This window comes from Castor canadensis, chromosome 10, assembly GCF_047511655.1.
Source record: "Castor canadensis chromosome 10, mCasCan1.hap1v2, whole genome shotgun sequence".
NCBI classification, from domain to species: Eukaryota; Metazoa; Chordata; class Mammalia; order Rodentia; family Castoridae; genus Castor; species Castor canadensis.
Window position 1 is genome coordinate 14,884,878 of NC_133395.1, and position 14,200 is coordinate 14,899,077.

Consider the following 14,200-nt stretch of genomic DNA (forward strand, 5'->3'; position numbering starts at 1 on the left):
CCTTGTTTTATAAAAAGGAGAAAGGAAATGAGAGAAGGAAAGCACATTTACAAAGTACAAGGGATATTTTTGTAGTTTATGTAGAAGAATCACAAAGAATGCTTCAAAAATGTTTGAATTATAGTGTTGATATTTTTAAATGGAACATTAAGTACAATTATATCTTTTCTATTGAGAGGTCTAGGATAGCAAAACAATTGACCTGCCCAGTGAATTTATTGGAATAGACCAACTTTTTAAGTTTTATGGACCTAATATGTATCACGCAATAATATAGTCAAAATTAGATTATAGTTCAACCAAACAAGATTATTTCAAACTAGCTTCTTTGTCAGCTAGAACAAACAAAAAACAATCAATTATATTTCTGTCCTTATACATTACATATTTGATCTGCCATAATATTTGAAGATATTTCAGGTTGGTTTCCAAAATTCATACCTCTAAATATTCAAATGCCTTTTACAAAGTAGGATGTTAACTAATCTGGGGTTTGATTTTCTTTTATACAGAATCATGATGCTTTCTGTTTTACGTAACACCAAAACACCAGTGAAATTTTGGTTTCTGAAAAATTATCTCTCACCAACATTTAAAGTAAGTACATTACTCCTTTTATAGAGTGGCCAATATTTAAATGGTAAATTATGCGTTATCATTGTAAACCTATGCAGCCTTTTTCAAAATAAGGCTTGTGAAATGTGTATGTACTCCAATACTATTTTAATAAATTTTAAGATGTTAATGTTCAGTATTTTTATCTAGCTTAAGAAAAATTCTGCAATTTTTATTCAGATGTTTAAAGGAAAAGGACAGCAAGAGATTATATCTCTAAATAAAATAAAAATCAGAATGATTAGTTATTTTGCATAATAGTGAATGATTAAAATTTGACAATTGAAAATATATAAAGGTTTTTCAATTAAGAGAATTGAATTCTGTCATATTTTTACAAGTATCATAATAGTATTCAGAAAATATTAAACTTGCACTCTAGAATACAGTCTTATGGTACTGAGAACAACAAAACTCTGTCTTTATGTAGTGCATTGCAATGTAAGTGTCTGAGCACTTACCTTTAGAAATTCTCAAGTGGCCAACCTCTGTTACTTTATTCAGCCCTGCAAAGCATACTGTTTCTCCATATTCTCAATACAAAGGAATTAGAACTTTCCATGAAAGTTAGGGTCGCCTTCAAAAACAGTTCAATGGAATTTCTCTTTTAGAGACAAAAAGCAGTGGTAGAAACAGAACTAAAAATAGTTATGCTTTTATTCCTGGATATTTCCAGGCATGTTGGTAAGTACTTCGCCAGCATTACTCACATGTTTTCATAACCATCCCGTGGGGTAAGAAAACCAAGACTGGTCTGCACCACAAGGTTCCTGAGACCAGCCTTAGGTTCAATAAAATTCACTAGAAAGCCCCACACAACTCAGAAAAGCAGTTATGCTCGGTTTATTATCGCAAAAGGACACAAACTAAATCTGTGAAAGGAAGAAGGGCAAAATGCAGGCAAAACAAGGTGGAGCTCCAGTTGTCCTCTGGAGTTGTGCAGACAGCACTAATTTCTCCTAGCAACAGTATGACTCTTCATTGGGTATTGTCAGCCGCGGGCACTCAGCCAGATTTTGGTTCCAGCATTTTTATTGAGTAGACCCAGCTGACACCCTGCCAGGCTGCCCTAAGCCTCTAGCCCCTCCAGAGGTTGAGCTGATTCTTTGTGGCCCGAGATCCTCACCAAAAATCTCATTGTCACCACAGACCATCTGGTGCTGCCCAAGGTCCCCAGGGAAGCAAAGACATTACTATCAGGCAGGGAACTTTATGAGTACAGGTTACCTCCCAGGAGCCAGGGCAAAGGGGCCACAGGCCTGAGATAAAACAGCTAATTAGGCACATAGCTGAGATTTAAACCTCAAAGGCAACCTATCTGTCGGTGCCTCTGCTGTGCTTACTTGGCAATAGACAACACAAACTGAAAAAGAACCCATAAATGTAGACAAGAAGCTATACTTTGCTAATTGTATTATCACTGAATTTTTAGAATGTTGTCATACTAGCCAAATATTGCATGGGGGTGGGTAACTGAATAAACAGATAATACAATCAAAAGATCATCTTAACAGGAGAGTATATTACTTACTGGAAAAATAGTTCTCCCTGTGGATAAAAGAAAACTCTCACACCACTTCATGGCCAAAAGTAATACCTTATCTGAAATAGCATTTTCCTTCTCTAATTTGCTTCTTTCTTTTAGAATTTTTCTTTTGAAAACATTTTAGTGAAATATACACAGAAAAGTAAAAAAAAAAAAAAATCACAAGTGTGCAGCTTTGATGAATTTTCACAGTTAAAACACCTGTATTACCAGCAGCCAGCTGCAGAATCTGCCAACACTCTAGATCCCTCCTCTCCAGTCTGGAAAGCCTCCCTCCTTCTTCTCCTACAACTTCGCTAAAACTGTACTTCCTTAGGTATGGGCCTATCCTGACTGGACTTGACAAACTACAATTTCCCCTTATCTACCATGCCCTTTTCCTTCCCTTTTTATATTTCTAGCATCTGTAGATAACTTAATAATTTCACTTATTTTTTACATGGCACCTCTAAAGTGTAAGCCTCTCGAGAGTAATGATTTTTTGAGAGCAACATTTTTCTGTTGTTCTTCACTCATGTATCCACCTACACATAGTTTGTGTTGAGTGAATATTTTTAGTATGTGTAGGTTGGTAAAGAAGAAAAAAGTTTTTTGTCTAATTTCTCCTAATATTTTTGTATTTATTTTGAAATCAAACAATGATACCCAGCAACTGTTCTAGTCACAATTTCAACTCAAAGATAAAATTGATACTTATAAATGACAAAAAAATTGATATCGATCCTTATATTTGAATTTTTAATCTATCGTCTTTCAAAAGCAAAGGAAAAAATAAGGATAAAACTAGCAACTAGTTACAGATGAGCATTGAAGGGAAAAAAAGCTCATTTTATATTTGCTAATACTTTCCCTTACTCCTTTAACATCCTCCCTCTCAATTTTTGGTCTCCTGAATGAAACTCAGACAATAGTGTATTTCATTAACTACCTCTGGATTAAACAGTCATGTGCCTCATGTTGTTTCAGTCAACAGCAGACTACATTTATGATACTGGTCCCATAAAACTGTAATGGAACTGAAAAGTTCCAGCAGCCTAGTAATGTCAACGTCATGGTAATACCATAGCACAGCACATTGCTCTGTACTTGTAGTGATGCAGGTGTAAAGAACCTACTGTGCTGCCAGTCATTAAAAGTATAGCATACACAGTATGTATAGTACATGATACTGCATAATACCACCAGCCAGGTGATGGTGGCTTATGCCTATAATTCTAGCAGTTTGGGAGACTGAGATCAGGAGGGTTGCAGTTTGAGGCCAGCCCAAGCAAAAAGTGCTTGAGACCCCATTCCAAACAATAGCTGAGCATGGTGGCACACACCTGTCACCCTAGTGATTGTGGAAAGCCTAAAATAAGAGGATCACAGCCTAGGCTGGCCTGGGCAAAAAACTAGACCCTATCTCCAAAAATAACTAGAGCAAAAAGGACTGGAGATGTGGCTCAAGAGGTACAGCACCTGCCTTGCAAGCTTGAAGGCCTGAGTTCAAACCCCAGTACCTCAAAAGAAAAAAAAGAAGGAAGAAGAACTGTATTACCAGTTACATATTTACTATATCTTATTGTTACTTTAAAGTGTAATTCTACTTGTATAAAAAGTTAAGTGTAAAGTAGCCTCAGGCAGGTCCTTGCAAGGGATCTTGGAGACGATATGACAGCTCCATGTGTGTAACATATTGCCCCTGAACACCTTCCAGTGGAGAAGGTGTAGACTTGGAAAATAGTGGTATTAATGATCCTCAGCCTGTGAGGCCCAGGTTAACATGTTTGTGTCATGGTTCTTAACAAAAAAGTTTTAAATATAAAAAATAGAAAAATGCTTATAGGATAATATAAAGAAAATACTTTTGAACAGTTGTACGATGTGTTCGTTTTAAGCTGTTATTATAGAATAGTCAAGAAGTTGACAATTGTTTTAAGTTTAGAAAGAAAGCTTAGGCTAATTTAGTGAATAAAGAAAAAATTTTATAAATTTAGTATAACCTAAGTGAAATGTTTATATAATGTCTAGTAATAGCCCTAGGCCTTCACATTCACTTACCACTCACTCACTGACTCACTCAGAGCAACTTCCAGTTATATGTTGTAAGTATACTTACTCTACAGGCATACCATTTTTTTATCTTTTATACCTTACTTTTACTGTGCCTTTTCTATTATCTGGATGTATAAACACTATTGAGTTCCATTTGTCTACAAGCTATATAGCTTTGTAGCCTATGAGCAATAGCCTATACTATCTAGGCTTGTGTAAGTATATTGTATAATGTTTGGACAATGACAGCTTGTCTAACACTGCATTTCTCAGAACATACCCCTGTTGTTAAGCAATGTACAACTACTCATTCTATAAAAAGACACTGAATCAGGTTTCAGATATTCAAACCACAACAACTATCTTGTATTTTTAATCCTTAAATAGTCATAAATCTCAAACATGAAACTCCTATAGGGAATCTTATTTATCAATTTCCAGCTCATTTTGTGTTTTTTGCACACCTCTTTATGTTTGCACCTCTCTGACCAACCAGTGTGTGGAAATTTTTGTAAAGTGATATATAGGTGTTCCAAGATCAGAGGTTTTCTTTCTAGAGTCAAGTTTCCACAAGCCAGACATGAGTAACAAAAATGTGAACATTTATCTTAGTCAATAATCATGCTAATTAATAATATACATATTTTATAACAAATTATTTACTTTTATGTATATCAACTCTTCATATTTGTCAGCACTTTCATATTATTCCTTAATAGATTGTGCTACTCAGCTTCCCATTACTGTGACAAAATACCTGAGATAATCAACTTAAAAGGAGTTAAGGAGGAAACATTTATTTTGGCTTATAGATTAGAGGTTTTAGTCCATGGTTGCTTGTCCCTGTTACTTTGAGCCTGTGGTGACACTGTATATCATGACAGGAGCATGTGTTAGTGGAGCCCTATTCATCTCATATCAGCTATTAAGCAAGTATTTTTGTCCTTCAAGTCACACCCTCAGTGACCTAACTTCTTCCCATTAGGCTCCAGCCCCTAAAGGTTCCACATGTGTTCATTTTTTTCTAGAAGACAAAACTACTTCTCTTCCCTGAATGCATTGATTTTTTTTGTATGTATGTTTTTAGGAGGTAATTCCTCATATGGCTAAGGAATATGAGTTCCAATATGAACTGGTCCAATATAAGTGGCCTCGTTGGCTTCATCAACAAACTGAAAAACAGCGGATTATTTGGGGTTACAAAATTCTTTTCCTTGATGTCCTTTTTCCTCTAGCCGTGGACAAAATCATTTTTGTTGATGCAGACCAGGTAAGAAGATTAATTATTATTTTTAGTAGTAATTAAACTTTTTTACACTTGTAGGACTTAATTTATGTTGCTCATGTTTATCGTCTTTGTTGTCATGATGCATAACCGCATAAGACACAATGGTGATGTATAGGCAATGTATCTTCAAAAGCAAACTGTCAGAATTCCAGGAGAAAACTGAAGGTATTGCAAAAGATATCATTTATTATTGAGGACATAGCAGTTTTCTATAATTTGGAAATTAAAGAATAAATCAAATGTTACTCATAATAGCAAGAATTAAATGAATCCCATTTCTTCTTTGGAAAAGTCAACAGTAACACACAACTTTCCTCATTCTTCTACCTTCAGTAGCATTCTTTGACATTTAATGAATAAAAGAGTCCCCAGAACTCTACCAGTTAAGCAAAAGTCCTAAATTGGACCAGAAAAATATTTAAGGTCCTCAGCTTCAAAATTTATGTATCTGAAAGTTAAGACTTCTCCTTTTCCTTAGTTTAGATTACCTTTGTAATCATTGGTGGGAAAAATATTTGAAAAATATACACATTGTCTAATGGTAATATGTAAATGTATTATAAATTAAATACATAAATTGAACTTAAATATCTAGGACAAAAAGTATATTTTTGCTGACAGAGTGCCTCAAGTGGTATAGTGTGAAGCCCTAAGTTCAAATTTCAGTACCACCAAAAAAGGATATTTTTAGGTTCTATATTAGAATTTATGTATACCCTATCTAAACTGTTGTTGTTTTTTATTTTGGAAACATTTTCCAAGTTAACAAATATGAATCATTGTAATAGAAATTTAAAAATAGGCAAGTATAGATATGAAGGAATCATTTCCAAATAATTTGTCTGATAAATTTCTTCTCTACCTTCTCCCAACACAAACACTAATATTTTTATAGCAGACTTGGGTCAATTAAAAAATAAGACATAATAACATTGTGTCACTAATGCTATTTAGAATAATAAGAAGATTTTTCTTTATGATTCAACTTAATGTTTTCTAATGCATAATAATGGGTATTTGTCATGTAATGATTTTGAATTACTAATGCACACATTGAGAAACTAAGAACAGTGCAGTTTTGTAATATTTAATCCCTTCCCAAAATGCGTGTTATATAAAATACCTTCACTAGAAATGTAACAAAGAATTCCTCCTGCTGACTAAGAATACCATTACGTAAACTAAGAATATAAATTTCTGTTTTCTTTTTATCTGTAAAGACAAGAACTAAAAATTAAACATTTAGTACATGTGAGAAGAAAGCACTTGTCTATATCTCAACAATAGGGTAACAGTGATTTGAAATTCCCATATATCTGGCTATGTTATTTTACAGTCTTCATTAGAGACCTTATTTTAATTATTTAGATTGTGAGACATGACCTAAAAGAACTTCGTGATTTTGATCTGGGTGGAGCTCCCTATGGGTATACTCCATTTTGTGATAGCCGCACTGAAATGGATGGATATCGTTTCTGGAAAACAGGATACTGGGCATCCCATCTTTCAAGAAGGAAATACCATATCAGGTAAGAAAGTTTATACTCTTACCTTTCAGTAAATAAGTGATGTATTGAATCACACACTATATAATAATTATAACCTGTCATAGTGCTTATTACATACCAATCATTGTTAATAGCCTTTGAATACATTAACTCATAAAATCTTATGACAGCAGCCTTTGTGACACTGTTGTTACCTTTATTTTATAGGTCAGGAAACTGAGGCATTCAGCATTTATGTGACTTGCCCAGGCTTAACCTTGCTAGTATATACTTGAGCCAGTGGTTAAACCCAAGTGATACGGTTCAAGAATATACTCCTAACTACTGCAAAAGATTAAGTATGGTTTGTCAGATAACAAAACACAGACACTGTCTTCAAAGCTGTTACTTTTTGTAGGGCTATGAGTTTTAAGACAACTTAGAAAAACTCGAAGTGACCCTTAAAGAATATTAGAGGCTACCAGAATTGTAACACACTTAATACTCTGTGGAACATGACTAGAAATTGGAAGGAAATTTATAAAAGGATAATTATTTTAGGCCCTAGGCTTTCCATAGTTAATGACATCACTCTAGACATTCACTAGGGGAAGCAGAATCATATATACAGTGGGGCTATCAAGGAATGTTTGTCTTTGCAGTGCCCTATACGTGGTGGACCTCAAGAAGTTCAGGAGAATTGCAGCCGGTGACAGGCTTAGAGGGCAGTACCAAGCTCTGAGCCAGGACCCAAACAGCCTTTCAAACCTAGATCAGGCAAGTAAAACACCAGTAGAAAGACATTTAATACACAGGCATAAATTACATCAAGCTCTTTTCAGCCTCCGCCTTTTATGCAGATACCTCTACTTACACAATAATGTTTCACTTTGAACTTCATGTTTTTACAGTATTTTATCCTCATGTTTCCACTCTCAAACCGCTTGTTCCTTTTCTATGCCCTATCTTATTAAGTCCTCCTCTTTTACTTATTCTTTCCTATTATACCTACTCAGTTCTTTCATATGTGTGCATTTCTCCCCTTTGTTCTCCCCCTCATTTTCTTCTCTTCACTGATCTCTAAGACAGACTCCCTTTATCCTGTGCCTGCTGGAGACTGCCTTGTTTTTCCTCCTCTGAAACACCTTTTACGTCATGTACCATTAAATTCTTCATCATTGCATCTAAAAGATTTTAAACAATTCAGGCAAAAGTAAAAGACTCTGCAGTCCATAGCCCCTATTGTTCCCTTATTGTTAGAGCCACACATATTTATTCATTCAAGTCTATTGCATACCAGCTATGTGTAAAACACTCTTAAGACCTGGGAGGACAGAAAGCAAGAATGATTCTTGAGGTCAGGATGCTTTCATTCCAGTTGGAAGATTTTAAAAATACAATATTCAAAGGTAATGAATGTTTTGGAAAAAATAGGAGAGCAGACAGCGATTCAGAGTGGAGAATAATGGTTGTGGTTTGCAGTTGTAAACTGGGTCCATGTGTCCCTGTGAAGATGATGTTTGAGTGGATTTCAGATGATGTAATAAAAATTGCCCACCCTGATGTCTGAGGATTGTAGGCAGAGGGACTATCCAATGCAGTCTCCAAGGTTGGGGGCAGGAGCCCTACATGCTTACAGATATAGCAGAAAGGCAGTGCAGCTGGAATGAAATTATGGTGGGCTATATAACATGAGGGAAGAGAGGTAATGGAAGGTCCAAATAATGTAAAATGTTTAAGTTCATTGTTTAAAAAATATATTAAATGAAAAATTACAGGTCAAAATCCTAATGACTTATTCAAGACCATGCTGGCAAGGATCATTTAAAATCATTCCTAAAAACTAGGAGAACGCAATTATGTGAGCACACAAAATGGGACATGTTCAGCATTGCCCGTTACTTTCTTACTGATCTAGAGTCCTCAGCAAACCCCAATGATTTGCCAAATTTGGACTACTGAATATTCAAGTTCTGAATTTTTTTGTAATTCTTAGTAATTTCACCAATAGGTTATAAATAAACCAAAATCTTACATGTAAATGAAAATCTGTGAATTTGCCTGTCCCCAGCCTATAAGCAATGAAAGAAAGAACTCATTTTTCAAGCTTTCTAGAAACTATGTGAAATATTCTCCTAACATTGCAACACCATATTGGGGAATTATTGCCCTTATTCTAATGCAGTTTGGCTTTCACTCCCATCAGTCCACTGAACACTTCTCAATGGATAAAGTCAATGGATATTAGGGGAATGCATCTAGTGAGCTCTTCTTATTTGTCCTGATGTGCTGTCTTTACAACATGGATGTTTTCAACCTCTCCTTTCTTGATGCTCCCCAGAATGTCAAGGTACATACCATGTATTTTTGGTTCTTCTATGATGTCTCTGGCTTTCCTACAGTAATTGTATTGGTGAGCTACTTTTCCTCTACTTTTCAAATAAATTTTGCCCTTTTCTAAGTCTCTGCCCTTGGCCTACTTCTTATTCTATACCAACTATATTAGCATTCTTATACTTATTCATGCTTTTAATTTCCATCTTCATACTCTTAATTCCTTCTGAGGGGGAGAGAGGATTCTGGGGATTGAACTCAGGGCCTTGCACTTGCTAGACAAGTGCTCTACTACTTCAGCCACATCCCCAGTCCTTTTGCTTTTTAGTTTGTTTTTCAGACAGGGACTCTTGGTTTTTCCCAGTCTGGTTTCAGACTGTGATCCTCCTACTTCCATCTCCAGAGTAGCTGGGATTACATGCCTGCCCTAACTCCCAAATTTTATCTCTAGTTCTTAGTTTTCCCCTGAAAGCCAAACTTAAATGTTAAATTTGCTTATAATCACTACATTACTGTCCCAAACTCTCTCAAAGTAAAAAAGTGAAAAATTCAAGTTCTGTTCCTCCTCCACCATTCTCTACATCAACAAATAGTACTTAGCTGCCACTCACAGGTTGGGTTACTCAGGAAACAGACAAAAATGGAAATTAGCTCGTAAAAAATTATTAGGAAGTCTTCTCACAACCAACTGTAAGGGACTGAAGAAAATAATTGTGAAAATTCTACAAATTTGACAAAGATCTCACACGACAAGGCAAGGAAACCTGGTTTTAATTCCTTCATACCAGCCAATCATTGGATGTAGTCTGTCCCCAGGAAAGGGTGTGACTTTGGTAAGACAGCTTTTCTCCATGCCAGTTCCTACAATGGCTGACAAGTGACAGTTGGTCAGGCAGCAGCACTCAGCAGCAAACAGATTTTCAGATTTGGTAGGAAAAGTGGAAGCTGCTTCACAGCATCCAGTGTAGTCCACACTGAATCTATTTCTTTGTGTTAGCTCAGGGGGAACTTATAAGAAGAAAGTTAGTAGACAAACTATAGGTGTTTCTGGCACTGGTCTGCAGACCATACTTATACCCATCGTCTTCCTCTACTCTCCAGTCTGGATTCTCTTCACCTAGTGATATGACCTTTTAAAACCAGTGAGCTTGTGGGGGATAGTACACAAAGCCTCCCACAAGGGTTTCTGGGAGTGATGATGAGAAGAATCACTTCTACCTTGTGCCCTTGATTCCATGTAAATCTTCCAGATGGTAGCACAGCATCACATGTGACTGCTGGTGTAGAGCACATCCTGCATTGAGAGGATGGTGCCTCACCCTTGCAGAGCATCGTCTTCAAGATGGGGCCTCTGCTGTGTCTTCAGAAAACCATTCCATTGCTCTGTCAGGCCAGCATCTTCCATGTGGTGCAGTGTGTGATAGGACCATGGGATCTTGTGGTCGTACGCCCTCTGCCATGGTACTTTTACTGTACATTGGGTCTCTTAGTACAGTGTGCTACTATGTAGAATCTTCTGTCAGTGGATAACTCTGTAAGACCTTGAATAATGGTAGTAGCTAAGTTTCTGGGAGGATGGAAAGCAAACAAATGCACAGAACATGTATATTTCAGTTTAAAAGCATCTGTGCCACTTCCAGGGTAGGAGTAAAAAACAGTTAACTTGCCACCAAACAGCTGATTGGTCTTTTCAAAGTATAAATGCTATATCAGATTCAGTATCTGTGAATACTGAATGGCAGCTCTAAGAGCTAGATCAGCCTTGGTAAGTAGGAGCTCATGTTGTTGGGCCCAGCATTTTCCATCTCTGCTGTCATGTCTACCCCATTCATGTGCCCCTTGTGCACTGGAGTGGCCACCAGCAGATTGCATCATTTTGTTTGCTTTGTCATTTAGTACTGCTACTGTGTTTGAATGCTTTCTGGTGGGTGTTTAACATATAATACCAAAGATCAAGACAGTTTGTGTTAACCCCCCATAGGTCATCCATAAGCTTCATACTCCAGAATTCCTTATCCTTAGTCTTCCAGTATTTCTTTTTCTGGGCCTCTTACCAATTAGTCATTCACCAGTTCTGATAAGTTCATGTATATCTAACTGTGTGCTGCTTTTCTTCATACAAACTGAATATGAGGTACATGATGTGAAGCAGCTAAAACAGTTCTTGGATTAACAAATGTACAGCACTAAGCATGCATATTAAAGAAAAAGGTCTCCAATAGCTTCAGTAAACCAAAGTAAGGTCTCTGCTAATGTATTGAGACAGAAATAGGAAATATAATATATAGAGAAAAGGAAGGAAGAAATAAAATTGACTTTGTAAGTGATGTGGTCATCTAAGTAGAAAATCCAAAATAATAAACAATAACAAAAAAATCCTGGACTAATAAAGACTTATAGCAAGGTCAAAAGATACAAAAGTCAAATTACTTTCCTCTATGCCAGTAATGAACCAGTGGAATTTGAAATTAAAACTGGTACCATTTACATTAGCATTCAAACAATGAAATACTTAGGTCTAAATCTAACAATATTTGTTCAAGAACTGTATAGCTAAAACTACAAAAGTGTGATAAAAGAAACCCAAGAAGAAATAAAAAGACTCCTAATAGCCAGTGTAACAATGAAGAACAGCAAAGTCAGAAAACTACTACTATGAGACTCGAAGTCTTAATATGAAGATGTGATAATCTAGACAGTGTAGTATTAGCAAAAAAATAAGCAACTAGATCATTGAAAAGAATGGAGATGCCACAGATTGACTCACATAAATAGTCAGCTGACCTTTGACTGAGGAGCAAATGCAGTACAGTGAAGCAAAGATGGTCGTGTTCAACAAATGGCACATTCGTCTTGTAAGCAATAACTAGACAATACACATGTAAAAACACAAGGACGGAAAGGGATGGAGGAAGGAAAATTGATCAGCTAGGCAGAGAAGACACTTCATTCCTCTCCTTACTACTAATAACCACCTTCTCCAAATTTCTAGATTCCATATTTTATAGAGTGTAAACTAAAATTGCAGAATACTATAAACAGTCTTGACTTCCTCCTAGTCTGTTTTTAGGGGGCACAACCAATCATCTTTATAGAAAATCATATATAATCTACTAAGAAGCTAAAAGAATAACTGCATGCAGGAGGCCACAAGATATAAGATTAATATATGAAAATCATTTCCATATCTATGCACTAGCAATAAACAATTGGAAATTAAAATTTAAAAGAATACTATTTTAGGCTAGGTATGGTGGTTCAGACCTGTAATCCCAGCTACTCAGGAGCTGGAGATCAAGAGAATCACATTTTAAGGGTAAGCCTGAGCAAAAAGTTAGTAAGACCCCATATCTCAATAAATAAGCTAGATATGGTGATACACACCTGTAATCCCACCTAGGTGGGAGAAATAGGTAGAAGGATGGAGGTCTTGAAGCTGGCCCCTGGCAAAAACATAAAACCTTATTCAAAAAGGGCTGGGGCATGACTCAAGTCGTATAGCATCTGCCTAGAAAGTGCAAGGCCCAGTACTACCAAAAATAATAATGTTATTTCTAAATGCAATTCTTAAATGAACAACTTAGGGATCAATCAGACTTAAGACTTGTAGACTAAAAACTATAAAACAGTGCTGAGAGATTAGAGCTCACCTAACAAAGTAGAGACATACTTGGTTCATGGTGGGAAGATTCAGTATTGCTAAGATACGGTTTCCTCCCAAATTAATCTCTAGATTTAATGAAATTCCAGTAAAAATGTACAAGTAGGCTTTCTTGTAAAAATTGATAAAGTTGTAGCTGGGTGCCAGTGGCTCACGCCTATAATCCTAGCTACTCAGGAGGCAGAGATCAAGAGGATGGCAGTTTAAAGCCAGCTCGAGCAAATAGTTCATGAGGTCCTATCTTGAAAATAAACCATGACAAAAAAAGGCTGGTGGGGTGGCTCAAGGTGTAGGGCCCTGAGTTCAAGCCCCAGTACTGATAAAATAAATCGATAAAGTTGATCTTAAAATCTATATGGAAATACAATAGACCTAAAGTAGCAGAACAACTTTGAAAAAGAGCAAAGTTTGAAGAATTATATTATCTGATTTCAAGACTTAAAACTATTGTAATCAAAATAGTTGGTATTGGTGTAATGACAGGCAATTCAATCCATGAATCAGAATGGAGAATCCAGAAATAGACCCATATGTATGGTCAGTTGACTTTTGTCAAAGGTACCATACAAGGCAATTCAGTGGACAAAGGAAAACGTTTTCAACAAATGGAGTTGGAACTGGTAAAAGTCCTTATGCCAGAATACAAACAAAACAGAACAGAACAAACCCCTGAATTCATAAGCAAACATACCACAACCTAAAATTACTTCCAAACACATAAACTTCTAAAGAGAAAAGTAAAACTATGAAACTTATACAAGATGATAGGAAAAAGTATCTATGGCCTGGCATTGTTGAGAAGTTTCTTAGATAAAATGCTAAAAGCATGATTTTTTTTTATTGTTCTATTATTCATATGTGCATACAAGGCTTGGGTCATTTCTCCACCCTGCCCCCACCCCCTCCCTTACTACCCACTCCGCCCACTCCCTCTCCCCCACCCCACAATACCCAGCAGAAACTATTTTGCCCTTATTTCTAGTTTTGTTGAAGAGAGAGTATAAGCAATAATAGGAAGGAACAAGGGTTTTTGCTGGTTGAGATAAGGATAGCTATACAGGGCATTGACTCACATTGATTTCCTGTGTGTGTGTGTTACCTTCTAGGTTAATTCTTTTTGATCTAACCTTTTCTCCAGTTCCTGGTCCCCTTCTCCTATTGGCCTCAGTTGCTTTTAAGGTATCTGCTTTAGTTTCTCTGCGTTAAGGGCAACAAATGCTAGCTAATTTTTTTGG

The 14,200-nt window shown here is 36.2% G+C and overlaps 1 protein-coding gene across 5 annotated transcripts in view; it reads left to right on the forward strand.

The window, feature by feature from the left end:
• Positions 1 to 14,200, forward strand: part of Uggt2 (UDP-glucose glycoprotein glucosyltransferase 2) — a 178,074-nt gene that overhangs the window by 143,550 nt on the left and 20,324 nt on the right. For all 5 annotated transcript variants that reach the window (XM_074043116.1, XM_074043117.1, XM_074043118.1 and 2 more), the window contains 4 exons: positions 513 to 597; positions 5,283 to 5,465; positions 6,852 to 7,012; positions 7,633 to 7,747. In XM_074043116.1, the coding sequence (XP_073899217.1) occupies positions 513 to 597; positions 5,283 to 5,465; positions 6,852 to 7,012; positions 7,633 to 7,747 (544 nt within the window). The remainder of the gene's footprint in view (positions 1 to 512; positions 598 to 5,282; positions 5,466 to 6,851; positions 7,013 to 7,632; positions 7,748 to 14,200) is intronic.